The sequence below is a fragment of the Pleurodeles waltl genome, chromosome 6 (genome assembly GCF_031143425.1).
Source record: "Pleurodeles waltl isolate 20211129_DDA chromosome 6, aPleWal1.hap1.20221129, whole genome shotgun sequence".
In the NCBI taxonomy this organism is placed as follows: Eukaryota; Metazoa; Chordata; class Amphibia; order Caudata; family Salamandridae; genus Pleurodeles; species Pleurodeles waltl.
Window position 1 is genome coordinate 343,916,422 of NC_090445.1, and position 23,509 is coordinate 343,939,930.

Genomic DNA, 23,509 nt, shown 5'->3' on the forward strand with positions numbered 1-23,509 from the left:
TATGATGGGCTGTACAATTTATTTGTGAAAGAACACCTATTGAGTAATTGTTTCAATGATAAACTGCATCAGCATCTGGTAGACCTAGGACCAATTTCTCCCCAAGAATTGGGAAAGAAGGCGGACCATTGGGTCAAGACAAGGGTGTCCAAGACTTCAACAGGGGGTGACCAAAAGAAAGGGGTCACAAAGACTCCCCAGGGGAAGGGTGATGAGACAACCAAAACTAAAAATAGTAAAGAGTCTTCTACAGGCCCCCAAAAACCTGCACAGGAGGGTGGGCCCAGAACCTCTTCACAAAACAATGGGTACAAGGGTAAAAACTTTGATCCCAAAAAGGCCTGGTGTCATAGCTGTAAACAGCATGGACACCAAACTGGAGACAAGGCCTGTCCCAAGAAAGGTTCCACTCCAAACTCCCATCCAGGTAACACTGGTATGGCTAGTCTCCAAGTGGGATCAACAGTGTGCCCAGAGCAAATCAGGGTCCACACTGAAGCTACTCTAGTTTCTGAGGGTGGGGTGGATTTAGCCACACTAGCTGTCTGGCCGCCTAATATGCAAAAATACAGACAGCAACTCTTAATTAATGGGACTAGAATAGGGGGCCTGAGGGATACAGGTGCCAGTGTCACCATGGTGACAGAGAAACTGGTTTCCCCTGGCCAATACCTGACTGGAAAAACTTACACAGTCACCAACGCTGACAATCAGAGAAAAGTACATCCCATGGCAATGGTTACTTTAGAATGGGGAGGGGTCAATGGCCTGAAACAGGTGGTGGTCTCCTCAAATATCCCAGTGGACTGTCTGCTTGGAAATGACCTGGAGTCCTCAGCACGGGCTGAGGTAGAACTAAAAACCCATGCAGCAATGCTGGGTATCCCTGAACTGGTGTGTGTGAAAACAAGAGCACAGTGCAAGGCACAGGGTGAACAAGTAGAGCTGGAGTCTGGAAGAATGGCCCAGCCTACCAAGAGAACAGAAAAGTCAGTTGGGAAACCAACTGCAACACAGCAAAAGAAAGGGAACGTCTCTTCCCAGGAAGAAGTTCTGCCCTCTGAGGGAACTGAGCCTTTGGGGCTTGAACCTTATCAGGTTGAGCTCTTAGGCCCAGGGGGACCCTCAAGGGAGGAGCTGTGTAAGGGACAAGAAACCTGTCCCTCTCTTGAAGGCCTTAGGCAGCAAGCTGCTGAAGAGTCCAAGGGCAAGAAAAATGGAACACATAGGGTCTATTGGGAAGATGGACTCCTGTACACTGAGGCCAGAGACCCCAAACCTGGTGCCACTAGGAGAGTGGTAGTGCCTCAGCTGTTCAGAGAGTTCATCCTAACATTGGCCCATGACATTCCCCTTGCTGGACATTTGGGACAAACCAAGACGTGGGAGAGGCTAGTCAACCACTTCTACTGGCCCAATATGTCCAACATGGTTAAGGAGTTTTGCCTCTCCTGCCCCACCTGTCAAGCCAGTGGTAAGACAGGTGGGCACCCAAAGGCCCCCCTCATTCCACTTCCAGTGGTGGGGGTCCCCTTTGAAAGAGTGGGTGTGGACATAGTTGGTCCACTAGAACCTCCCACAGCCTCAGGAAATATGTATATCCTGGTAGTAGTGGATCATGCTACCAGGTATCCTGAAGCTATTCCCCTTAGGTCGACTACTGCCCCTGCAGTAGCCAAGGCCCTCATTGGTATCTTTACCAGAGTGGGTTTCCCTAAGGAGGTGGTGTCTGACAGAGGTACCAACTTCATGTCAGCATACCTGAAACATATGTGGAATGAGTGTGGAGTGACTTATAAATTCACTACACCTTACCATCCACAAACTAATGGCTTAGTTGAGAGATTCAACAAGACATTAAAGGGCATGATCATGGGGCTCCCAGAAAAACTCAAAAGGAGATGGGATGTCCTCTTGCCATGTCTGCTTTTCGCTTACAGAGAGGTGCCACAGAAGGGAGTAGGATTCTCACCCTTTGAACTTCTGTTTGGTCATCCTGTAAGGGGACCACTTGCTCTTGTTAAAGAAGGCTGGGAGAGACCTCTCCATGAGCCTAAACAAGACATAGTGGACTATGTACTTGGCCTTCGCTCTAGAATGGCAGAGTACATGGAAAAGGCAACCAAAAACCTTGAGGCCAGCCAACAGCTCCAGAAGTTTTGGTATGACCAAAAGGCTGCACTGGTTGAGTTCCAACCAGGGCAGAAAGTCTGGGTTCTGGAGCCTGTGGCTCCCAGGGCACTCCAGGACAAATGGAGTGGCCCTTACCCAGTACTAGAAAGGAAGAGTCAGGTCACCTACCTGGTGGACCTGGGCACAAGCAGGAGCCCCAAGAGGGTGATCCATGTAAACCGCCTTAAGCTCTTCCATGACAGGGCTGATGTGAATCTGTTGATGGTAACAGATGAGGATCAGGAGGCAGAGAGTGAACCTCTCCCTGATCTTCTGTCATCAGACCCAAAAGATGGCACAGTAGATGGAGTGATCTACTCAGACACCCTCTCTGGCCAACAGCAAGCTGATTGTAGGAGAGTCCTACAACAGTTTCCTGAACTCTTCTCCTTAACCCCTGGTCAGACACACCTATGTACCCATGATGTGGACACAGGAGACAGCATGCCTGTCAAGAACAAAATCTTTAGACAATCTGACCATGTTAAGGAAAGCATCAAGGTGGAAGTCCACAAGATGCTGGAATTGGGAGTAATTGAGCGCTCTGACAGCCCCTGGGCTAGCCCAGTGGTCTTAGTCCCCAAACCTCACACCAAAGATGGAAAGAAAGAGATGAGGTTTTGTGTGGACTACAGAGGGCTCAATTCTGTCACCAAGACAGATGCTCATCCAATTCCAAGAGCTGATGAGCTCATAGATAAATTAGGTGCTGCCAAATTCTTAAGTACCTTTGACTTGACAGCAGGGTACTGGCAAATAAAAATGGCACCTGGAGCAAAAGAGAAAACAGCATTCTCCACACCTGATGGGCATTATCAGTTTACCGTTATGCCCTTTGGTTTAAAGAATGCCCCTGCCACCTTCCAAAGGTTGGTGAATCAAGTCCTTGCTGGCTTGGAGTCCTTTAGCACAGCTTATCTTGATGATATTGCTGTCTTTAGCTCCACCTGGCAGGATCACCTGGTCCACCTGAAGAAGGTTTTGAAGGCTCTGCAATCTGCAGGCCTCTCTATCAAGGCATCCAAATGCCAGATAGGGCAGGGAACTGTGGTTTACTTGGGCCACCTTGTAGGTGGAGGCCAAGTTCAGCCACTCCAACCCAAGATCCAGACTATTCTGGACTGGGTAGCTCCAAAAACCCAGACTCAAGTCAGGGCATTCCTTGGCTTGACTGGGTATTATAGGAGGTTTGTGAAGGGATATGGATCCATTGTGACAGCCCTCACTGAACTCACCTCCAAGAAAATGCCCAAGAAAGTGAACTGGACTGTGGAATGCCAACAGGCCTTTGACACCCTGAAACAAGCAATGTGCTCAGCACCAGTTCTAAAAGCTCCAGATTATTCTAAGCAGTTCATTGTGCAGACTGATGCCTCTGAACATGGGATAGGGGCAGTTTTGTCCCAAACAAATGATGATGGCCTTGACCAGCCTGTTGCTTTCATTAGCAGGAGGTTACTCCCCAGGGAGCAGCGTTGGAGTGCCATTGAGAGGGAGGCCTTTGCTGTGGTTTGGTCCCTGAAGAAGCTGAGACCATACCTCTTTGGGACTCACTTCCTAGTTCAAACTGACCACAGACCTCTCAAATGGCTGATGCAAATGAAAGGTGAAAATCCTAAACTGTTGAGGTGGTCCATCTCCCTACAGGGAATGGACTTTATAGTGGAACACAGACCTGGGACTGCCCATGCCAATGCAGATGGCCTTTCCAGGTTCTTCCACTTAGAAAATGAAGACTCTCTTGGGAAAGGTTAGTCTCATCCTCTTTCGTTTGGGGGGGGGTTGTGTAAGGAAATGCCTCCTTGGCATGGTTGCCCCCTGACTTTTTGCCTTTGCTGATGCTATGTTTACAATTGAAAGTGTGCTGAGGCCTGCTAACCAGGCCCCAGCACCAGTGTTCTTTCCCTAACCTGTACTTTTGTATCCACAATTGGCAGACCCTGGCATCCAGATAAGTCCCTTGTAACTGGTACTTCTAGTACCAAGGGCCCTGATGCCAAGGAAGGTCTCTAAGGGCTGCAGCATGTCTTATGCCACCCTGGAGACCTCTCACTCAGCACAGACACACTGCTTGCCAGCTTGTGTGTGCTAGTGAGGACAAAACGAGTAAGTCGACATGGCACTCCCCTCAGGGTGCCATGCCAGCCTCTCACTGCCTATGCAGTATAGGTAAGACACCCCTCTAGCAGGCCTTACAGCCCTAAGGCAGGGTGCACTATACCATAGGTGAGGGTACCAGTGCATGAGCATGGTACCCCTACAGTGTCTAAACAAAACCTTAGACATTGTAAGTGCAGGGTAGCCATAAGAGTATATGGTCTGGGAGTCTGTCAAACACGAACTCCACAGCACCATAATGGCTACACTGAAAACTGGGAAGTTTGGTATCAAACTTCTCAGCACAATAAATGCACACTGATGCCAGTGTACATTTTATTGTAAAATACACCACAGAGGGCACCTTAGAGGTGCCCCCTGAAACTTAACCGACTGTCTGTGTAGGCTGACTAGTTCCAGCAGCCTGCCACACTAGAGACATGTTGCTGGCCCCATGGGGAGAGTGCCTTTGTCACTCTGAGGCCAGTAACAAAGCCTGCACTGGGTGGGGATGCTAACACCTCCCCCAGGCAGGAGCTGTGACACCTGGCGGTGAGCCTCAAAGGCTCACCCCTTTGTCACAGCCCAGCAGGGCACTCCAGCTTAGTGGAGTTGCCCGCCCCCTCCGGCCACGGCCCCCACTTTTGCCGGCAAGGCTGGAGGGAACAAAGAAAGCCACAAGGAGGAGTCACTGGCCAGTCAGGACAGCCCCTAAGGTGTCCTGAGCTGAGGTGACTCTGACTTTTAGAAACCCTCCATCTTGCAGATGGAGGATTCCCCCAATAGGGTTAGGATTGTGACCCCCTCCCCTTGGGAGGAGGCACAAAGAGGGTGTACCCACCCTCAGGGCTAGTAGCCATTGGCTACTAACCCCCCAGACCTAAACACGCCCTTAAATTTAGTATTTAAGGGCTACCCTGAACCCTAGAAAATTAGATTCCTGCAACTACAAGAAGAAGGACTGCCTAGCTGAAAACCCCTGCAGAGGAAGACCAGAAGACGACAACTGCCTTGGCTCCAGAAACTCACCGGCCTGTCTCCTGCCTTCCAAAGATCCTGCTCCAGCGACGCCTTCCAAAGGGACCAGCGACCTCGACATCCTCTGAGGACTGCCCCTGCTTCGAAAAGACAAGAAACTCCCGAGGACAGCGGACCTGCTCCAAGAAAGGCTGCAACTTTGTTTCCAGCAGCTTTGAAAGAACCCTGCAAAGCTCCCCGCAAGAAGCGTGAGACTTGCAACACTGCACCCGGCGACCCCGACTCGGCTGGTGGAGATCCAACACCTCAGGAGGGACCCCAGGACTACTCTGATACTGTGAGTACCAAAACCTGTCCCCCCTGAGCCCCCACAGCGCCGCCTGCAGAGGGAATCCCGAGGCTTCCCCTGACCGCGACTCTTTGAATCCTAAGTCCCGACGCCTGGGAGAGACCCTGCACCCGCAGCCCCCAGGACCTGAAGGACCGGACTTTCACTGGAGAAGTGACCCCCAGGAGTCCCTCTCCCTTGCCCAAGTGGAGGTTTCCCCGAGGAACCCCCCCCTTGCCTGCCTGCAGCGCTGAAGAGATCCCGAGATCTCTCATAGACTAACATTGCGAACCCGACGCTTGTTTCTACACTGCACCCGGCCGCCCCCGTGCTGCTGAGGGTGAAATTTCTGTGTGGGCTTGTGTCCCCCCCGGTGCCCTACAAAACCCCCCTGGTCTGCCCTCCGAAGACGCGGGTACCTACCTGCAAGCAGACCGGAACCGGGGCACCCCCTTCTCTCCATTCTAGCCTATGTGTTTTGGGCACCACTTTGAACTCTGCACCTGACCGGCCCTGAGCTGCTGGTGTGGTGACTTTGGGGTTGCTCTGAACCCCCAACGGTGGGCTACCTTGGACCAAGAACTGAACCCTGTAAGTGTCTTACTTACCTGGTAAAACTAACAAAAACTTACCTCCCCTAGGAACTGTGAAAATTGCACTGTGTCCACTTTTAAAACAGCTATTTGTCAATAACTTGAAAAGTATACATGCAATTTTTATGATTTAAAGTTCCTAAAGTACTTACCTGCAATACCTTTCGAATGAGATATTACATGTAGAATTTGAACCTGTGGTTCTTAAAATAAACTAAGAAAAGATATTTTTCTATACAAAAACCTATTGGCTGGATTTGTCTCTGAGTGTGTGTACCTCATTTATTGTCTATGTGTATGTACAACAAATGCTTAACACTACTCCTTGGATAAGCCTACTGCTCGACCACACTACCACAAAATAGAGCATTAGTATTATCTATTTTTACCACTATTTTACCTCTAAGGGGAACCCTTGGACTCTGTGCATGCTATTCCTTACTTTGAAATAGCACATACAGAGCCAACTTCCTACACCTTGTTTTTAATAGAATCTGACACTACAATTCCATCATTGATGGAAGAGCTTGTTGCAGAAAATGTGAAATATGAATGTGAAAACATAATGCAACATCAGACACCAGCAGAAAGCACTACATAGGTGTATGTAGTAAAAGAACATTGAAGTCCCAAATCTAATACCGACTCAAATAAGGTGGAGCATTCACTTGAGGACATATTGGTATAAGTAACTTGAAAGGGTTGCAGTTTAAGGCCAACTCGTATTTAGTGCGCATGAAGGAATTTATGAATTTAGCACATTGGTTCACTGGAACGTACTTTGTGTTTTCAAATAGATTGCAACTTGATTAGACAATGGGTGCAGGAAATCTAATCAGTTCAGAATATAAGGAGGTCTTGGGTTCACAATGGTAAAGTACACGTTATTAAAATTGTATTAATTGCAAATATGCATGCATTCAACAACAAATAATGGTTAGTTTCCCAAGCAATGTTAAAGCTACAATTAAGAACGTGTAGGGGATTAGGTAAGGGTTTGGGGTTACGGGGTCATAGGTGTTCTAGTGTTTTTCTGTTTTCAATTTGTAACTGGCAAGACAGTTATTATTTGCTGTTCTGCAGTAAAGGATATGTAATATTGTAGGTTAAAGTGTAGGATCATAGGTGGCGTGATGTTTTACCATAACTAATTTATAACTATGTATTAATTTATTGGTGGATGTTTTAGAGTAAAGTATTGTTTGACTCTGTATATAAGAAGCAGTCTGTGAAACTGCAAATTGAGACCGGCTGCCTGCCTGCGAGAGGAGGGTTGACCTCCCGGTCACAACAGTAAAGAGTTGTCTTTACTTTGCCAAAAAGGAGTCTGTCTTTCTTTTCCATTTTTCATGTTTTTGACTTATCTTGCACCAGTTGGCGAACTGAGAGAGGAGATCCCTTTTGTTCCCACCTGACTGCTGATTGGAAGACCACCTACCCCGCTGGAAAGATTATTGCACTCCTTTGATGGGGTAAGCAAACACAGTGGTTTCTGAAGTTCTGCCTGTGCACGAGGATTAGGAAGGATCCGGGGATTGCCGTCTTTTTTATGGTGAGGGCTGTTGGAAGGTGGGTCATTAGTTGTGTGGCCTGCACATGTAACGAGTCCGCACACGACCGCCACTGGGAACCAAACACCCCATTGTAGCGCTTGACTCTCATAGGGTAGCGTTGCAGAGCAGTCCAAGGCTTACTCAAGGGAGGTGGTGTGGGCTAGTAATCCCCATTCACAAGCACGCAAGCATGACTCTTAATAAATGAATGTCCAGTCTGTGCTTTTTCTTTTGATAAAGTAAAAGTACATTTATTATTCACACACACTACTCAATACTATGCAACAATCTACAAATATATACAAAGTGATAAAATCACTCTGGGAAAACAGTATGTAATCTCTCAAATTAGCATAATCAGGGAACATAAGAGACCAAATTCTAGCATTATAACCATCAGGATTACTTTTGGATTACTCCTATTTAATCATGAAATAACAGTAGAATACATGGGGCCATACCAACCTACACCTATGGTAGGCACCCTTGCACAACCAGGAACAAAATTTCACTGAAGCTTGTGCTTCAAACATCCATCTAACCCTTGAGGGGTTATCTCTCATGTATCCCACCCTACCTAGGGTGGGGACACCAACAGATGCTGGGGGGAGGCTGCGCTGCTCCTGCAGCTCCCCCTGTCTCCTAATACTCCGTTGGTGGTGGCCCCCATCTTCCTGGGACCACCAGAGGCGTTTTAGGGGCTCAAACAACAGCCCCTGCCCCGCAAAGCATGCTGGGGCGGCTGCATAAGTGATGAGCGGCTCTCCCGCTGCACTGGGGAGAGCCGCTGTGCCCCTTTTTTGTTTCTTGGGGGTTGCCGGTCCCACCCGGACACCCCCGCACCACAACAAGGCTTCGTCGTTGGAGGGCGGCCCAGGGAGCCCACCCCTGGCCGCCCCCGCCGGCTCCCCGCATGGCCAGCACCTCCGGGTGCTGCCGCGGGAGCCGGCCAGCTGCATTGAAGTCTGCCCGCTCCAGCGGGCAGACTCAGGGATGCTGGCGGGCGGACGGGCCGCGCAGGGGGAGTGCAGCGGCACTCCCCCTTCCTCCTGGCATCTTCGGGGCCCCGGGATGGGGTCTGGGCCCCTCCTCCTTCTGGCGGGGAGCGCGACGGCGCTCCCCAGAGTCGTCCTCTTCTCGGGGCCCCGGGATGGGGTCCGAGGCCCCTCTCCTCCTTAGTGGGGAGCGTGACGGTGCTCCCCCAGGCCCTCTTCTGTTCGAGGCCCCGGGATGGGGTCCGGGGCCCCTCTAGCCACCTTCACGGGGAGCGCGACGGCGCTCCCCGACTTCTGCTTCGACTGGGGGTGCGCGACGGCGCACCCCCACTCCTGCCTCTTCTCGGGGCCCCGGGATGGGGTCCGGGGCCCCATTTGGGCCATCTTCACGGGGAGCGCCGCTCCCCGACTTCCCTTCTGCTGGGGGGTGCGCGACAGCACCCCTCCCCCCCATTACTCCCTCCTTCACGGGGGCGCGACGGCGCTCCCCGGCTTGTCTTCGCCGTCGGGGGCCCCGGGATGGGCACGACATCCGCAGACACCACAACCAGACACGCCTACATGCAGCACATCCACCATTCCTGCAGTCACCACCCCAACAGCCACCCACCCACCACAGCATCCCCCAGCACCTCCACCCCAAGACACATAAATGTTGGGTAGGTGGTGGTCACTCACCTACCCAACATATACCCACCACCCACAAGCATACTTCCCACAAACACGCACCCAAGACATCCACACCAACACCTCTTACAACCACCCCCTCTACCTCTACACCCAAACCCTTTTGTTATGACCATCCCGTTGTCTAATAAAGCTTTCCTCTCAGAGTTTAACTTTTTCCCTACTGTTCTCCCCCGTGACATACCTAAAAGATACATTTCCCTCCCCCAGGACATCCCTTGCATCTTCAAAGCCTCCTCTGCCCCTCTTCCTCCAGTACCCATGCCCTCCCCCGCCAAGGAGTTGACCGCTCCCAAGAAGACCCAAGCCTAAGCCCAACCCCCCTTCCCAGCCTAAGTCCAATCCCCCCCAACACAAAGTTCCTTAGGTGCCTGCCCTCTTGATGCCCCTGTCTTTGGAGGTTACATGGCAGTCAGGTGTCAGGTTTGAGCACCACTTAGTGCCTCTGTTGCAGTAGACGCTTGTTCATATGGACTGGACAAAGGCCTTGCACTTTTCCTTGTTTTAAAATGATTGGAAATATATTCTGACCAACCAGTTGTTGGTTGTCTGGTTACATCTTTGTTCTGCATTTCCTTTCCTAGGTTTGAGTTGTTCCTGGCTGACATTGGTTGTGGCCCAGTGTTTGTCTGTGTGTGGTGCTTGTGCTTCCTGTGTTGTTTGAGCAGTATGTGAGGGTGTGTGCAGTGCTTTTGTCCCCCAGAGATAGTGTGGTGTTGCTGACATGGTGTTGTGTCGTGTTTGTGTTGACATGTGTTTGTTGTTGTGTGTGGCTTTGTGTGCTTTGACTGTGTAAGTGTTTGTGTATTGTGCATGTTATGGTAGGGTCAATGTGTGTGTTGTTTGCTAAGATACAAGATAGGTGTAATTGTGTGTGTTCGTTTCCAGCTGGTTGAACATAGTGTTGTATGTGTGATGAGTCCCTGGCCAGTGTCGGTTATGATTGTTTGACAATGTGTTTATGATTGTGTAGTTGTCGCATGTTGGTATGTTGCATGGGATTCTATGAAACTAGGCCTGTGCGGTGCGTAACTGTGTGTTCTTGATGTGTAATGTGTGTGCTGGCTGCAGTGTGCATGCTGTGTATGTGTGGGTGTATTTGTTGCTGTATGCGAGGGTGCGTGTCACTGTACTGTTACATGTCAGTCTAGCCCTCACACCTCCCTCCCTATGGTATGTTATGTTTCTATACAAAATTTGCCAATATACAAATGTAACAGGCGAGTGTGTGTAGTTATGGTTGCTGTCATCCTCATCAGCGATGATTCGGTTGTCTTTCAGCAAGCAGGAGCAGCGGGATGACGTCTAGTTGTGGTTCCATGGCAGTGCCGGACAAGTATGGCTTCCTGGAGGAGAGTACCTCCTCTTATCCAGTTCGTTTCTGCCTGGGTTTCCGTGGTGATCCAACTGCGGTGGAAATTTTGGCGGTGTGCAATCTCGTAATGAGTCAGATGGAACCATGGTCTCCCCTGGCCTGTCTATGGCTCCAATCGGCGGCGGCGGTCTGACTGCACTGGCGGCGCTTTGGCTGTATTCCATTGGCATCTCCATCAAATTCATAATTTGCCGATCCTCTCTGCCAGCCTGTTGGCAGACTTACCGCCACACTTGTAATGAGATCCTCAGTGCTTACAGTGTTTTCTAAAGTTATATTTTTAGTAATACACAATTTAACCATAACAACTTGTGGTGGTGGCGGCGGCGGCAATGGTCCCAGACTGTGACTAAACGTACTGTGGATATGCACGTCATTATTTTAAAACTGTGTTACACCCAGTATAAAACAGGTGGCCACAAAATGTAGAAAGATATGAAGGGCCTTATTTAGAGTTGAACAGATAGAATACTCCATGAAAATGTGATGGATATCCCATCTGCTGTATTACTAGAGCCATAGGCTGTAATGGACCTGTAATATGGCGGATAGGACATCTGCTACATTTGTGATGAAGTATCCAGTTTACCAAACTCTAAATAAGGCCCTTAGTGCTTGAAATTAAATAAGTGTGATAAAATATATATATTTTTAGTATCAAACAGTCAGGCTAAATGTATCTAGTGCAAAACTTTTTATATAATTTTCCACTGGAAGGATACACTTCAGAACTTAGCTGATAACACCCTTTACATTACCTTTCAAAAAGAATACGCCTTTGTCCCCATGAACCCTCAAACGACTCCATAAATTAAAGCCATATACTGACCGCTGCCAATCAAGTAGAGGACCATCTGCCCTATTTAGAGCCCCCCCTCCCCCACATCTTTCTAGCTGGGATTTCTGTGCTGTGAGGGCAGCCGCCATGATGGAGCACCCTTCAGAGTACTGCAGGCTTCCTGAGCGGGCATCATTTTTAAAGTACCTACTCAGCCAAACTCTTTGTATTGAGAAAATAAACTCTCAATGTGGAAGCTTGTTTTCTCAATACATAACACAGATGGCCTGATGCAGCATAACTCTGATATTGTGTACAATAGGTTAACTACATAAAAGCACTGCATAATGAGAACACTACTTGTTCCAGTGTTACATTGACAACCTAGTAATCATGTTGTCTGCCTCGTGTCTCTTGTGCCCCATTCAATGAAGTCCCTTTCCCTACCGAGGACCAGGCTACATTCTACAATTAGTATACATATTTAGGAACAACCATTATAGAGAATATGGCCGTTCTTCTCAAAGCAGATTTGGATAAATTCATAACAAATGCCGAATGTTATAATTTCCATCACACCCATAGGATCTAAAAACAACATTGATATTTTACTGGCTTTGACACTTTATGTGCTGGAGACTTCAGAAAAAATTAAAGCATAGTTGTTACTATAACATATGTTATTAAGAAGTGTGAGAAAAGGCCTCTTTTTGACATGGTTAGCCCGACTTTTTGCCTGATGTATGATGTAGCCTAGAAATTGTAGTGCCCGGGGTCCCTGCTATCCAGGTTCCTCGGGCCAGAGCTCTTTCCCTAAAATTGTTGTGATACATTGACACAATTGGATACGCCCTTAGCTATCACTATAAGTCCCTAGTGAAAGGGTACATAGGTATCAGGGCATGGGGTGCTATGGGTAGGCCCCGGAGGGCAGCAGCACTGATTGTGCCACCCTCTAGGGCCATGCATCCAGACGCACCCAGCACTGCCATTGCAGGCTGAATGTCCTAGTGCAAACCAAAAATACAAACTCAACAAGGCACACTGCCTGTGTGCCCTCTCCACCATACACTGCAAGTACTATGGGTGAGACACCATCTTAGATGGAAGGGAAATAGTCAATCAGGGATAGGGAATTGACCCTTCCCACAGAAAGTGGTCACTATAGTGGGTTTAGCCACCCAAAGATAAGTGTCCCATTGGACACTACCAGGTCACCCCTAAAAAAACACTAAATTCAGCATTTAGTGGGCATCCCTGGACCAGATAATCAGATTGAAAGGATACAAATAAGACCAGCACAAAGAAGATCAAAGGCACAAGAAATGCAGACCTGCTGTACAAAGAAAAGGTGCCAAACCCTGCCTGCTGCACAAAGGACCTGACAATCGAAACTTCAAGAAACCCAGAAGACCTCCAGGCTTCACCAATCGCCCAAGAACTACCTCCAGAGTGGAGGTACCACTCTGCAACAAAGAAGAAACCAACAACCCTCGAAGGTCACTTTACTGACCGGCCGCTAACTTCTGAACCGGAAGTTGCAGCCAGACCTGACAACACACCAACTACCATGAGGACAAACCTTGCAAGGGGGCCATGTTTCGCGGCTCTGCGCCCTCCAGTGGCCGAACCGTAACAATACCCTGGGTACTGGTCATCTGAGACCGGACACCAGGAAAACCAGCCCGTCCGGGGCTGAAAAAGGACCAAGTGGAAGCCCCAGTTAAGGGACTTCAGGAACACCCCAGACCTCCCACCAGAATGCCCCTGTTGTCCTGTAAGCGACCCTTAAAGTGACTTACCTCCAGATCCCAAGGGCATTTTTGCTCACCAATTCGCTCTGCACCTGGCTGCCCTCTACCCTGCACGAAGAACCTGCTGTGCCCTAAGGGTCCCTCACCCATTTCGACCTCAACACTCCAAGGGGACCCCAAGGAACCACCTCTAAACTTACCTGCACAGACCTTTTCCAAGTGGTCCCCCGCAGTGGCCTTGCACCAGCTCCAGTGACGTTCCACTGCTGCTCCTGCCAGAACCGGACGCTTTCTGAACTTCTCCAGCTGGCACAGTGTGCCCGCTGACGACCTTGACCAACTTGCAAAAAAAGAACTTGGTAAAGCAACTGTGTGATTTTGTATGTATCTTAAAGGTGACTTTCGATTGATTCCTATGGTTCGTAATTACTCACAAAAAGACTATTTTTCTTAAACTTAAAAAAATCCATATTTCCAAAAATACTTAACCAATTTTGAAAATCTTGGTCTTAAAAATTATATACAATTTTAAGTATTTTTATAAATTGGTCTCAAGTTATTCCTTTGAATGTGTGAGTTGCATTATTGATACTGTGAGTACAACAAATGCTGTGCAATTCTCCAAGATTGGCATAACTGCTTGACCAAGCTACCTTACAAATTAAAGCATTAGGTGATCTAGTTTTTACCCTGTAAACCAATGTGTGGTTGCCTGGACCTCCTGCACAGTGTGCCTAGCTTTGCACACTACATAGAGGGTCAGCCTCCTACAAAAAGCACATTGTTAGGGTCAAGCCTGCGTTGCATGCGCTTGCGTTGAAAACACTGTTTCCTGTCAGGTTTGTGGACTACTTTTTATATATTTTTTGCAGCGCGATCTCGCTTGGCAGAAGGCCAGCGCTTTGCATGACATCGACCCTGTTACATAGTTAATTGCACTTTTGCCGGTTACGTACATAATTGCACTTTTGCCAATAGGTTTCACTACGAGTGAACTGTAGCAGCACGATTGCGCTCTTTTTTTGCATTTATTTTTATTATTTTTCTCTTTGAAGTCGGGGCAGTTTCTGCCGCAGGCGGGCACTAGACACTGAAACTAAACTTGCATGGTTTTGTGGGCGTTTTACAGGCACTGCTGTTCTAACTCGTCGGTCTTGGCTGTCAGCAGTTCTGCACGTCTTCTTCCTCTCGGGCAATTGTTCCCCGACAGCCAGGGAACAGCAGAACTCTCACTACTTAATTTATTTTCTTCTGGATTTTAGTCACCCATTAGTAGGGCCGTCAACAGAAACTAGCGTGTTAACTTGTTGCTCTTTCTTTAAAATGGTTATACGTCTCCTCATCCCTATTATAAAAGTAGCTAATGATATGACACATCGAAGCGACTGAGAGGTAAATATTGTTTAGGCACAGCAGTTCGTTTTCTCGACCTTTTGCAGTTATTGCATCCCTATATTTGTGCAAGTATTTAAAAACATTATTCAAGCATCTCTGCGATGCATATCACTCTCCTGATGCTATGCGATGGAATGAATTAGATTTTTTTTCAGACAGAGGGCAGTTACAATATAGTAGGACTAAAGGGGAAGGGAATTGCAGAGTCCCCAGTCACCCCCACATCCCCAAAAGAAAATTATTACGATGTTTGCATTTAAGGCTCACGTGTGGCGAAGGAGATGTGGCTCTGGTGCACACGTTCCTGCTTGACCTCCGTTCCTTGGACCTCCCACATTCCCCACACTCTTCTGGCGAGAGTATTTGTACCCTAGAACAGCGTTTTTTATTTTTTATTTTTTTATTTTTACTATTTTTGACTACTGTGCAATGCCCCCTGCACACCCTGCCCCCACAAACTCAGTGCTGGAATCGGTCCCCCTACTTACACCCCACCCCCCAAGTGATTATTAGAAGCTGTGCTTCTGTAATTTGAACCTCAAAACAATACACAAAAATACAGAAACAGGTATACACTAAACAAATGCTCAAATTTTTAAATATTTTGTTTAGCTACCAAATGGAGAAAAGTTTTCAAATTTTCAATTTGACTTCTTTGTATATACTATATTTATTTTAATGTACCAATTTTGATACTATTTAATTTTGTAAAACAGTTGCTGACCCTTTGAGTAGGCTTCGTGGACCCCCAGTAGTCCTCGGACCATAGGGTAAGAACCACTTCCTTTGGGTATTATTCCCTGCAATTCTGGACAGGGCTTTTTCACATTAGCCATTCTGGAACTGGGGCTCGTTTGGCCAAACAGGAGAACCTTATGGGTGATATTGTGTTTAGTTGGTGTGGTCCTCGCCACAATATTTTGGGACTTCAGGGTTTTTTGCTGGATTGATCCTAAAACAGCTAATTTTCCTTTATCAACTACATTTTTGGTGTGTGTTAACCACATTAGGCAACGTGCCTTGCAGACCGGAAGGAAGTCAGAATATGAGCTTGGCTTTTCCTGTATGACGATAAGTCCAGCACCTCGAGGACTGTTTTTAAGGGAAGTGGAAATATGGTAGACTGTCCAGCAACAGGTCTCATTCCGGCATTCATGAAGCATCTTAAAAAAAAGCCTTGTATTGTGTTTATGCCAGTACGATTCAGTCTTTCAGATTTGGTCTCTTGTTGTAAAAAGCAGACAGCATAATTTTTAGGGTCGAGCCTGCGTCGCATGTGCTTGCGCATGCATTTCGCTTACGAGACGCTTTAGTAGGTAGAATAGGGCTCGGAGCCCTGTCCATGTTATGTCAGTGTCTTTCATTGGTTTGTGGACTTTCCTTTCAAAATCTGCTTTCTTTCATTAGTGGAAGGCACTCATACGCCATGCCTTTTCCAGTGGTTAACCCTCCTCATGCGCAGCGACCAAGTACTGAAAACATGCGAGGCTCGCTGTTTCCCGTCAGTTTTTTGGACTACTTTTTATCGCAGCGCGATCTCGCTTGGCAGAAGGCCAGCGCTTTGCATGACATCGACCCTGTTACATAGTTAATTGCACTTTTGCCGGTTACGTACATAATTGCACTTTTGCCAATAGGTTTCACTACGAGTGGACTGTAGCAGCACGATCGCGCTCTTTTTTTGCATTTATTTTTATTATTTTTCTCTTTGACGTCGGAGCAGTTTCTGCCGCAGGCGGGCACTAGACACTGAAACTAAACTTGCATGGTTTTGTGGGCGTTTTACAGGCACTGCTGTTCTAACTCGTCGGTCTTGGCCGTCAGCAGTTCTGCACGTCTTCTTCCTCTCGGGCAATTGTTCCCCGACAGCCAGGGAACAGCAGAACTCTCACTTCTTAATTTATTTTCTTCGGGATTTTAGTCACCCATTAGTAGGGCCGTCAACAGAAACTAGCGTGTTAACTTGTTGCTCTTTCTTTAAAATGGTTATACGTCTCTTCATCCCTATTATAAAAGTAGCTAATGATACGACACATCGAAGCGACTGAGAGGTAAATATTGTTTAGGCCCAGCAGTTCATTTTCTCGACCTTTTGCAGTTATTGCATCCCTATATTTGTGCAAGTATTTAAAAACATTATTCAAGCATCTCTGCGATGCATATCACTCTCCTGATGCTATGCGATGGAATGAATTAGATTTTTTTTCAGACAGAGGGCAGTTACAGAATAGTAGGACTAAAGGGGAAGGGAATTGCAGAGTCCCCAGTCACCCCCACATCCCTAAAAGAAAATGATTACGATTTTTGCATTTAAGGCTCACGTGTGGCGAAGGAGATGTGGCTCTGGTGCACACGTTTCTGCTAGACCTCCGTTCCTTGGACCTTCCACATTCCCCACACTCTTCTGGCGAGAGTATTTGTACCCTAGAACAGTGGGTTTTTTCTTTGGGTTTTTACTATTTTTGACTACTGTACAATGCCCCCTGCACACCCTGCCACCACAGACTAAGTACTGGAATCGGTCCCCCTACTTACACCCCACCCCCCAAGTGATTATTAGAAGCTGTGCTTCTGTAATTTGAACCTCAAAACAATACACAAAAATACAGAAACAGGTATACACTAAACAAATGCTCAGATTTTAAAATATTTTGTTTAGCTACCAAATGGAGAAAAAGTTTTCAAATTTTCAATTTGACTTCTTTGTATATACTTTATTTATTTTAATGTAGCAATTTTGATACTATTCAATTTTGTAAAACAGTTGCTGACCCTTTGAGTAGGCTTCGTGGACCCCGAGTAGTCCTCAGACCATAGGGTAAGAACCACTTCCTTTGGGTATTATTCCCTGCAATTCTGGACAGGGCTTTTTCACATTAGCCATGCTTAAACTGGGGTTCGCTTGGCCAAACAGGAGAACCTTATGGGTGATATTGTGTTTAGTTGGTGTGGTCCTCGCCACAATATTTTTGGACTTCAGGGTTTTTTGCTGGATTGATCCTAAAAGAGCTCATTTTCCTTTATCAACTACATTTTTGGTGTGTGTTAACCACATTAGGCAACGTGCCTTGCAGACCGGAAGGAAGTCAGAATATGAGCTTGGCTTTTCCTATATGACGATAAGTCCAGCACCTCGAGGACTGTTTTGAAGGGAAGTGGAAATATGGTAGACTGCCCAGCAACAGGTCTCATTCCAGCATTCATGAAGCATCTTAAAAAAAAGCCTTGTATTGTGTTTATGCCAGTACGATTCAGTCTTTCAGATTTGGTCTCTTGTTGTAAAAAGCAGACAGCATAATTTTTAGGGTCAAGCCTGCGTCGCATGTGCTTGAGCATGCATTTCGCTTGCGAGGTGCTTTAGTAGGTAGAATAGGGCTCGGAGCCCTGTCCATGTTACGTCAGTGTTTTTCATTGGTTTGTGGACTTTCCTTTCAAAATCTGCTTTCTTTCATTAGTGGAAGGCACTCATACGCCATGCCTTTTCCAGTGGTTAACCCTCCTCATGCGCAGCGGGCAAGTACTGAAAACATGCGAGGCTCACTGTTTCCCGTCAGCTTTTTTAACTACTTTTTATCTTTTTTCCGCAGCGCGATCTCGCTTGGCAGAAGTCCAGCGTTTTGCATGACATCGACCTGTTACATAGTTAATTGCACTTTTGCCGGTTACGTACATAATTGCACTTTTGCCAATAGGTTTCACTACGAGTGAACTGTAGCAGCGCGATCGCGCTCTTTTTTTGCATTTTTTTTTTTTTTTCTACCTGCATGCCGTCTCAACTGTCCATACGAGTGAACTGTAACAGCGCGATTGCACTGTTTTTTTCTTCCATTTAATGTGGCAAGAAAATTCCGGTTGGGAGTTTACAACTGCTAATAGCTGTAACTCGGAGAAATGCGGGCCCCTATTGTATTGCAAATGCTTGTTTATTTCTGGCGGAGTGACCTCTTCGCAGGACGTTAACCATGAACCACACTTTCTCTGGGCTCTGGAGTTTCGAGGAATACTTTTATCCCTTGCATGCTAAAATACTGTTTGTTGCAGTTATTTCAGGGGCTATCCTTGGCTTCTTGCATGGATATAGCTCCATCATTGTATATGAAAACTGCTCAATGTGTGGTGCTAATAACATCTATTTTATTTTGATTTAAGAAAACTCAGATTCCTCGAAGAGTAATTAACCAGCTGTAATATTGCGAATTGATTGACACCAGTGAAATCAATCTCAGGAGGAATACACCCTGAAGTACCCAGTACTACTGATGCACTCTAGTGGCTGGTCTCACACCAGCAAAACAAACGCCAGCCAGCAAAATCCCATAAAAGAGGTAGGCTTCACTGCACCCACCAACCCTCAGCCCCCATACCTGCCACAGCCTCCTCACAGCCCCTCCAGCCGTCCAGAGCTACCGCCAAGAGTGAATTCACCAAAACTCTGGTCAGATGGGAAACACATGCTCAACCCTTGGGGCTCCCAGGGGGTAAATGGGGGAGTCCATAAGCAGTCCTGAGGCCTTTCTCCCGGTTGGTCTCTAGTCACAGGCGGGAGGCTGGCACAAGGATCCTTTCGGGAAGGTGAGTGGGAACAGAAAGACCTGCTCACCGCCCGCAGTCCCTTTTAATTGCAGTGCCAACCTGCCTCAGAACATGCAAGGAGCCCAGAAGCACTCCTGTGGTTCTGGGGGCAACGCGACTATTCAGCAGCCAATCTGTGCCTCTGGCCTGCCCTCTGGGCCCTCTTTGCACGCCACCAATGCGAGATGATCCCTGGCGCCATACCACTGGCTCTCCCAAGTTGGGAGATCCTCTTCAAATGTGTGTGACCTCAAGCAAGGTTCAATGTCCCAATGAGCAGTCTAAAAATGTTCCTTTGGTCAACAGTAAGGCAGGAGTGTGTTTCTTAAGATGGAATATTAAATATTTCACATGCTCACGGTCGTTTCACTGTAGGAATTTGTGGAGAGGATATTCGTCATGAAATAGCTTTGTGAAAACATGGTTTGTCAGGAGAACACTAAGAAGTGGAAACAAGTACAGTCTTTGTTTTTGATAATTAACAAGAGATATCAAATAGCTGTACAGATGGTTGTGTGTATTTATCAAACATGTTTAGTAATCTCATTTGATGGAACCCAATTTTATAATATTGCTGTGATCAAAAGAAACACATATACGTTGGGGACTTTAGTGCTGGACAATGATGTGCTTAATACTTTGATAGTTGTTCAAGCCAAATGTCTGACGACTTCTACCACCAAGTGTTTGATCACAATGGACTTTTTCAAGGCTTGTGAAGTTTTGAAGATACAAAGCAAAGTCCAAGTCTTGCACAAGGATAATCAAATGTATATTAAACAGCAGATTATTGTCTGAAGGGTTTATCTCATAGCCACTCAAATGAAACGACCGAAGGGAGTGTAGTAGATGGAAACAAAAAAGAAGATTGGTATGCCAGCCTACATACCTGTTTGTTGTAGCTGTTCTGATGAACAGCAATATCATCAGGTGAGGTGCTTGGAACTGAAATTTGTAGAAGCCACATTTTACTTGTCAGTTCATCCATTCCCCTTTGTAAAGATCTGTCAGTAGCCTATGAACATTGTCAAATCCCAAAAACATTTGCTGTATTCGCTTCGGGTATGATCAGTATATTTAAAATGCAGAATTTATCACTCTATTTTCTGGTATTGGCTTCAAGGATAGCTCTGCCCCTTAGTTTGAATTTTTAGCCCCATTTCCATTAGCTGGCCTCATCCCTCCTCCCAAAAACGTTCTGGCCTAATTGCACCCATGAGCACCCACCAGGAATAATTCACTGATTAAGGGAAATGACCGGATAGAGAAGCAGAGATGAGCACAGGGCGAGAGAGGGGGAATAGTGAGATGGGGGGGGGGGGGGGGTGCATGAAAGGAGATGGGAATCAGCTAGAAACAGGAAATAGGCCGAGATATGAGTGGACTGGGAGGAATGGAGCTGGAACTTGAATGCAGATACATTAAAATGTAGAATAAATGGGAGAGATGAAGAGGTGGAAGGAGGGGTAGAGGAAAGATGGATGTGTGACAGATGGGGTGGAGAGAGAAACCATATGGGGCATATGTAGAGTATGACGTGCAGAGAAGATTTGAGAAGCAAGAAAAGGCAAGGGAGAGGGGGCAGTGGTGTAACCCAAAGTGATGGAGCCCCCCACCTGCGGAAGGTCATGAGGGGCCCCTAAATCTACCACAAATCACAGATATCCATTGGACTTTGGTTGGATGGGGCCCCCCTTGTGCCGCAGGGGCCTCCGTGGGAGGGAGGGAGCAGCGAATGATTGCAGAGAGACGAGATTAAATTTGGGGAGATGGGGGACAAGCGCTACATCGAGAGAAGGGAGGCAGGGTAGGGCCTCGGTGTTAAATTGGGCGAAAACTGGGCATGCAGCTGAATCCAGGCCTAATGGGGGCGAGGGGTCTTACCAACAGGGGATTCCCAGCGGCATCGCCCCCTCATTATCATATAGGACATCCCCGCGGGGGCGGTAACTCCCCCCCCCCCCCCCCACGCAGCCTATACCAAGTGTGGGCGCTTGAGAGATTAGACCGCTGTTCGCGAGGCAGGATTGCGGGGCGCCTCTCGTCGCACCCCGGAGGCTCCCAACCGTCGCGCAGAGCCACGGCAACCAGCACCCTGGAGGTACAGGCAGAGGGACGGCGGAAACACCGCGCCCATTAGAAGTGCGGCGAGGGAGCGATCTGAAGCCACCGGGAGGAGGAGGCGATGTGCCCCACGCGGGTGACGGGCGCTTTTCATCGCTGCGCCGCTCTCGGTGTGATGGAAGAAAAGGCTCCGCGTGCTCTGGTGTAGTAAGGAGCGTCGGTCTGTCCGTCGCCATCACCTGAAACTGTGCAGCGCGGCCGCGGTCACGATCTGGCGCCTACAAAACAACTCCGTGATATGCGAGGGCAGAAAATGGCCAGGGCACACTGGAGTCGGACCAGTGCACCACTGTAGCGCCCACTTCATTTTTCAAGTGCCGGGTGGTTGTCAACTCATAAGCAAACTGACAGACGCACACTTATAATAAATACTCACGCGAATATACACAGATCCATTTATACCAGGACAGGCGAAAGTGGAGCCGCCTGCAGCGCGCGGATGAGCGCAGCAACAGGTGATACAGCAGACGCGCGTTACTGCGAGGCCGGGGCCCCCTCGCATTACTGGACATAGTAACCGCAGAAAAATACCCACTCGGGGCAGAGGAGACCTGTCGGCATTGAGGCCGGTGCACCCCGACGGCTCATACCGGACTGACCTCGGGCTTGCATTGGGGACCCTCGGCGCATCATAGGTGTGCAGAAGGGAGAAGCGCCTGGAGGCTCTTGATGTTTTAGGACTTGTGGCGCTGCATACATAAGAAAGTGATTGCACAAGAGCAGCAGCGAGGTTTGCATTGGCTAGAAACTGCTTGGGGCTCGGCCACTGCGCTCGCAGACCTGCAACCCGTCCTTCTGGACTGTGCGCACAAGCAGACGGACAACAGGAAGCCCCAGGGGTGGGCGCGGACAGGACGCGGGGCCACGGGGCGCCTCAGCTGCTTCTACGCGACCTGCTACGGATGGCGCATCGAAGCCGCTGCCCAGCCTAGTGGTATCTCCCCACCTCGAGAACCAGCAGTGCCCACCGCCCTACACTGGTTGTGTTTCAACGCCACCCCAGACATGCAGGCTAATAGGTATGGAGGGCGCAGGGGGGTACAGGTGTTAACACGCCCTGTCATTAAAATGGGTCTGTCCCAGAATTTTGCTTGGATGAATAAAGAAGTTGTGAAGTGATGAATGTGTTACCTAAAAGGGTTTATGTTTTTTTGCGGGCGGGCGGGCGGGGTGTCCATTGCTCTCCTCTTTGTAACACCGTGTGCCTCCCCCTTCAGTCTATGGTTTCCTCGCACAAAGAGGCCGGACTGGCCACTTTGCCACCCGGCATTTCCCCAGTGGGCTGCAAACTAAAGACTGTTTTCAGAGCAGGGCGGAACGCCGTGACCCCGCCATAGCCCTTGTCTGGCCGCGGCCTCCTGCCGTGTACGGCTGATTTAAGTTTCCTGTCTGGCCCCGTTTACAAATCATAGTTCCCAGGTGCGTTGGGTTAGTGGTTCGAATGAAATTAACAAGCCTCAAGGCTCAGAAAACGCACTGGTTTGTGCTTCAAACCCCAGGAGGCAGCTGTCTGCGCGCTCTCTCAAAATGATGTTTGTAGCCGGTGGCAATGAATGGCTCAGGTGGGTCCGGTGCTGTCGACGGACGGGGCGACTGCCCCACCCTTACTTGCTTTGCGTGGACCTGGCCTCTCTGTGAGTGGAATTCCCCCACTTAATTTTATCCATGCGGTAAGGAGCTAACGCCCAAGATCACACACTGCGGCTGCGCGGTGAAAAACATTCTCCTGTATTTTTATCAGTTTGCAGTGGATGGGAGGGAGAACAAGTTGAATTAATTTCTCCTGATAAAAAGATTATTTAAATCCTTTTCTTCCTGCTTAATGTTTTTGCTGTAATTTAACTGGCGAGGATTTCGTCGGATGTGGTTAATTTAAAGTGACTTCGTATAAACCTTTCCTTTCGCGTGGTCTCAAGGGCCGGCCCAGGCCTCAACCCCTCACTAGGTCAATTGTATCCAATTTATCAAACAGCTCTAATCCCATAATCTGGCAGAGTCATTTCAATTAGAGGTGAGGGGCAGGCAGGGATTATCTACTCCTAGATCGAATTAGTGAAGTTGCTGATGATAGCTTCGAGGGTTAATACGCATGCTACACAGATCTGCGT

General features: G+C 48.1%; 1 protein-coding gene across 3 annotated transcripts in view; it reads left to right on the forward strand.

Moving 5' to 3' along the window:
* The window catches only part of REM2 (RRAD and GEM like GTPase 2), a 388,579-nt gene that overhangs the window by 163,530 nt on the left and 201,540 nt on the right, over positions 1 to 23,509 (forward strand). Inside the window, exon 1 of one of the 3 annotated variants that reach the window (XM_069238239.1) lies at positions 20,948 to 22,420. The exons of 1 other annotated variant lie outside the window; for it this stretch is intronic. In XM_069238239.1, coding sequence (XP_069094340.1) covers positions 22,407 to 22,420 — 14 coding nt within the window. In that variant the 5' untranslated portion in view covers positions 20,948 to 22,406. Of the gene's footprint in view, positions 1 to 20,947; positions 22,421 to 22,854; positions 22,964 to 23,509 lie in introns of those variants that run through there. One more of the 3 variants, XM_069238238.1, reaches the window with a different exon arrangement.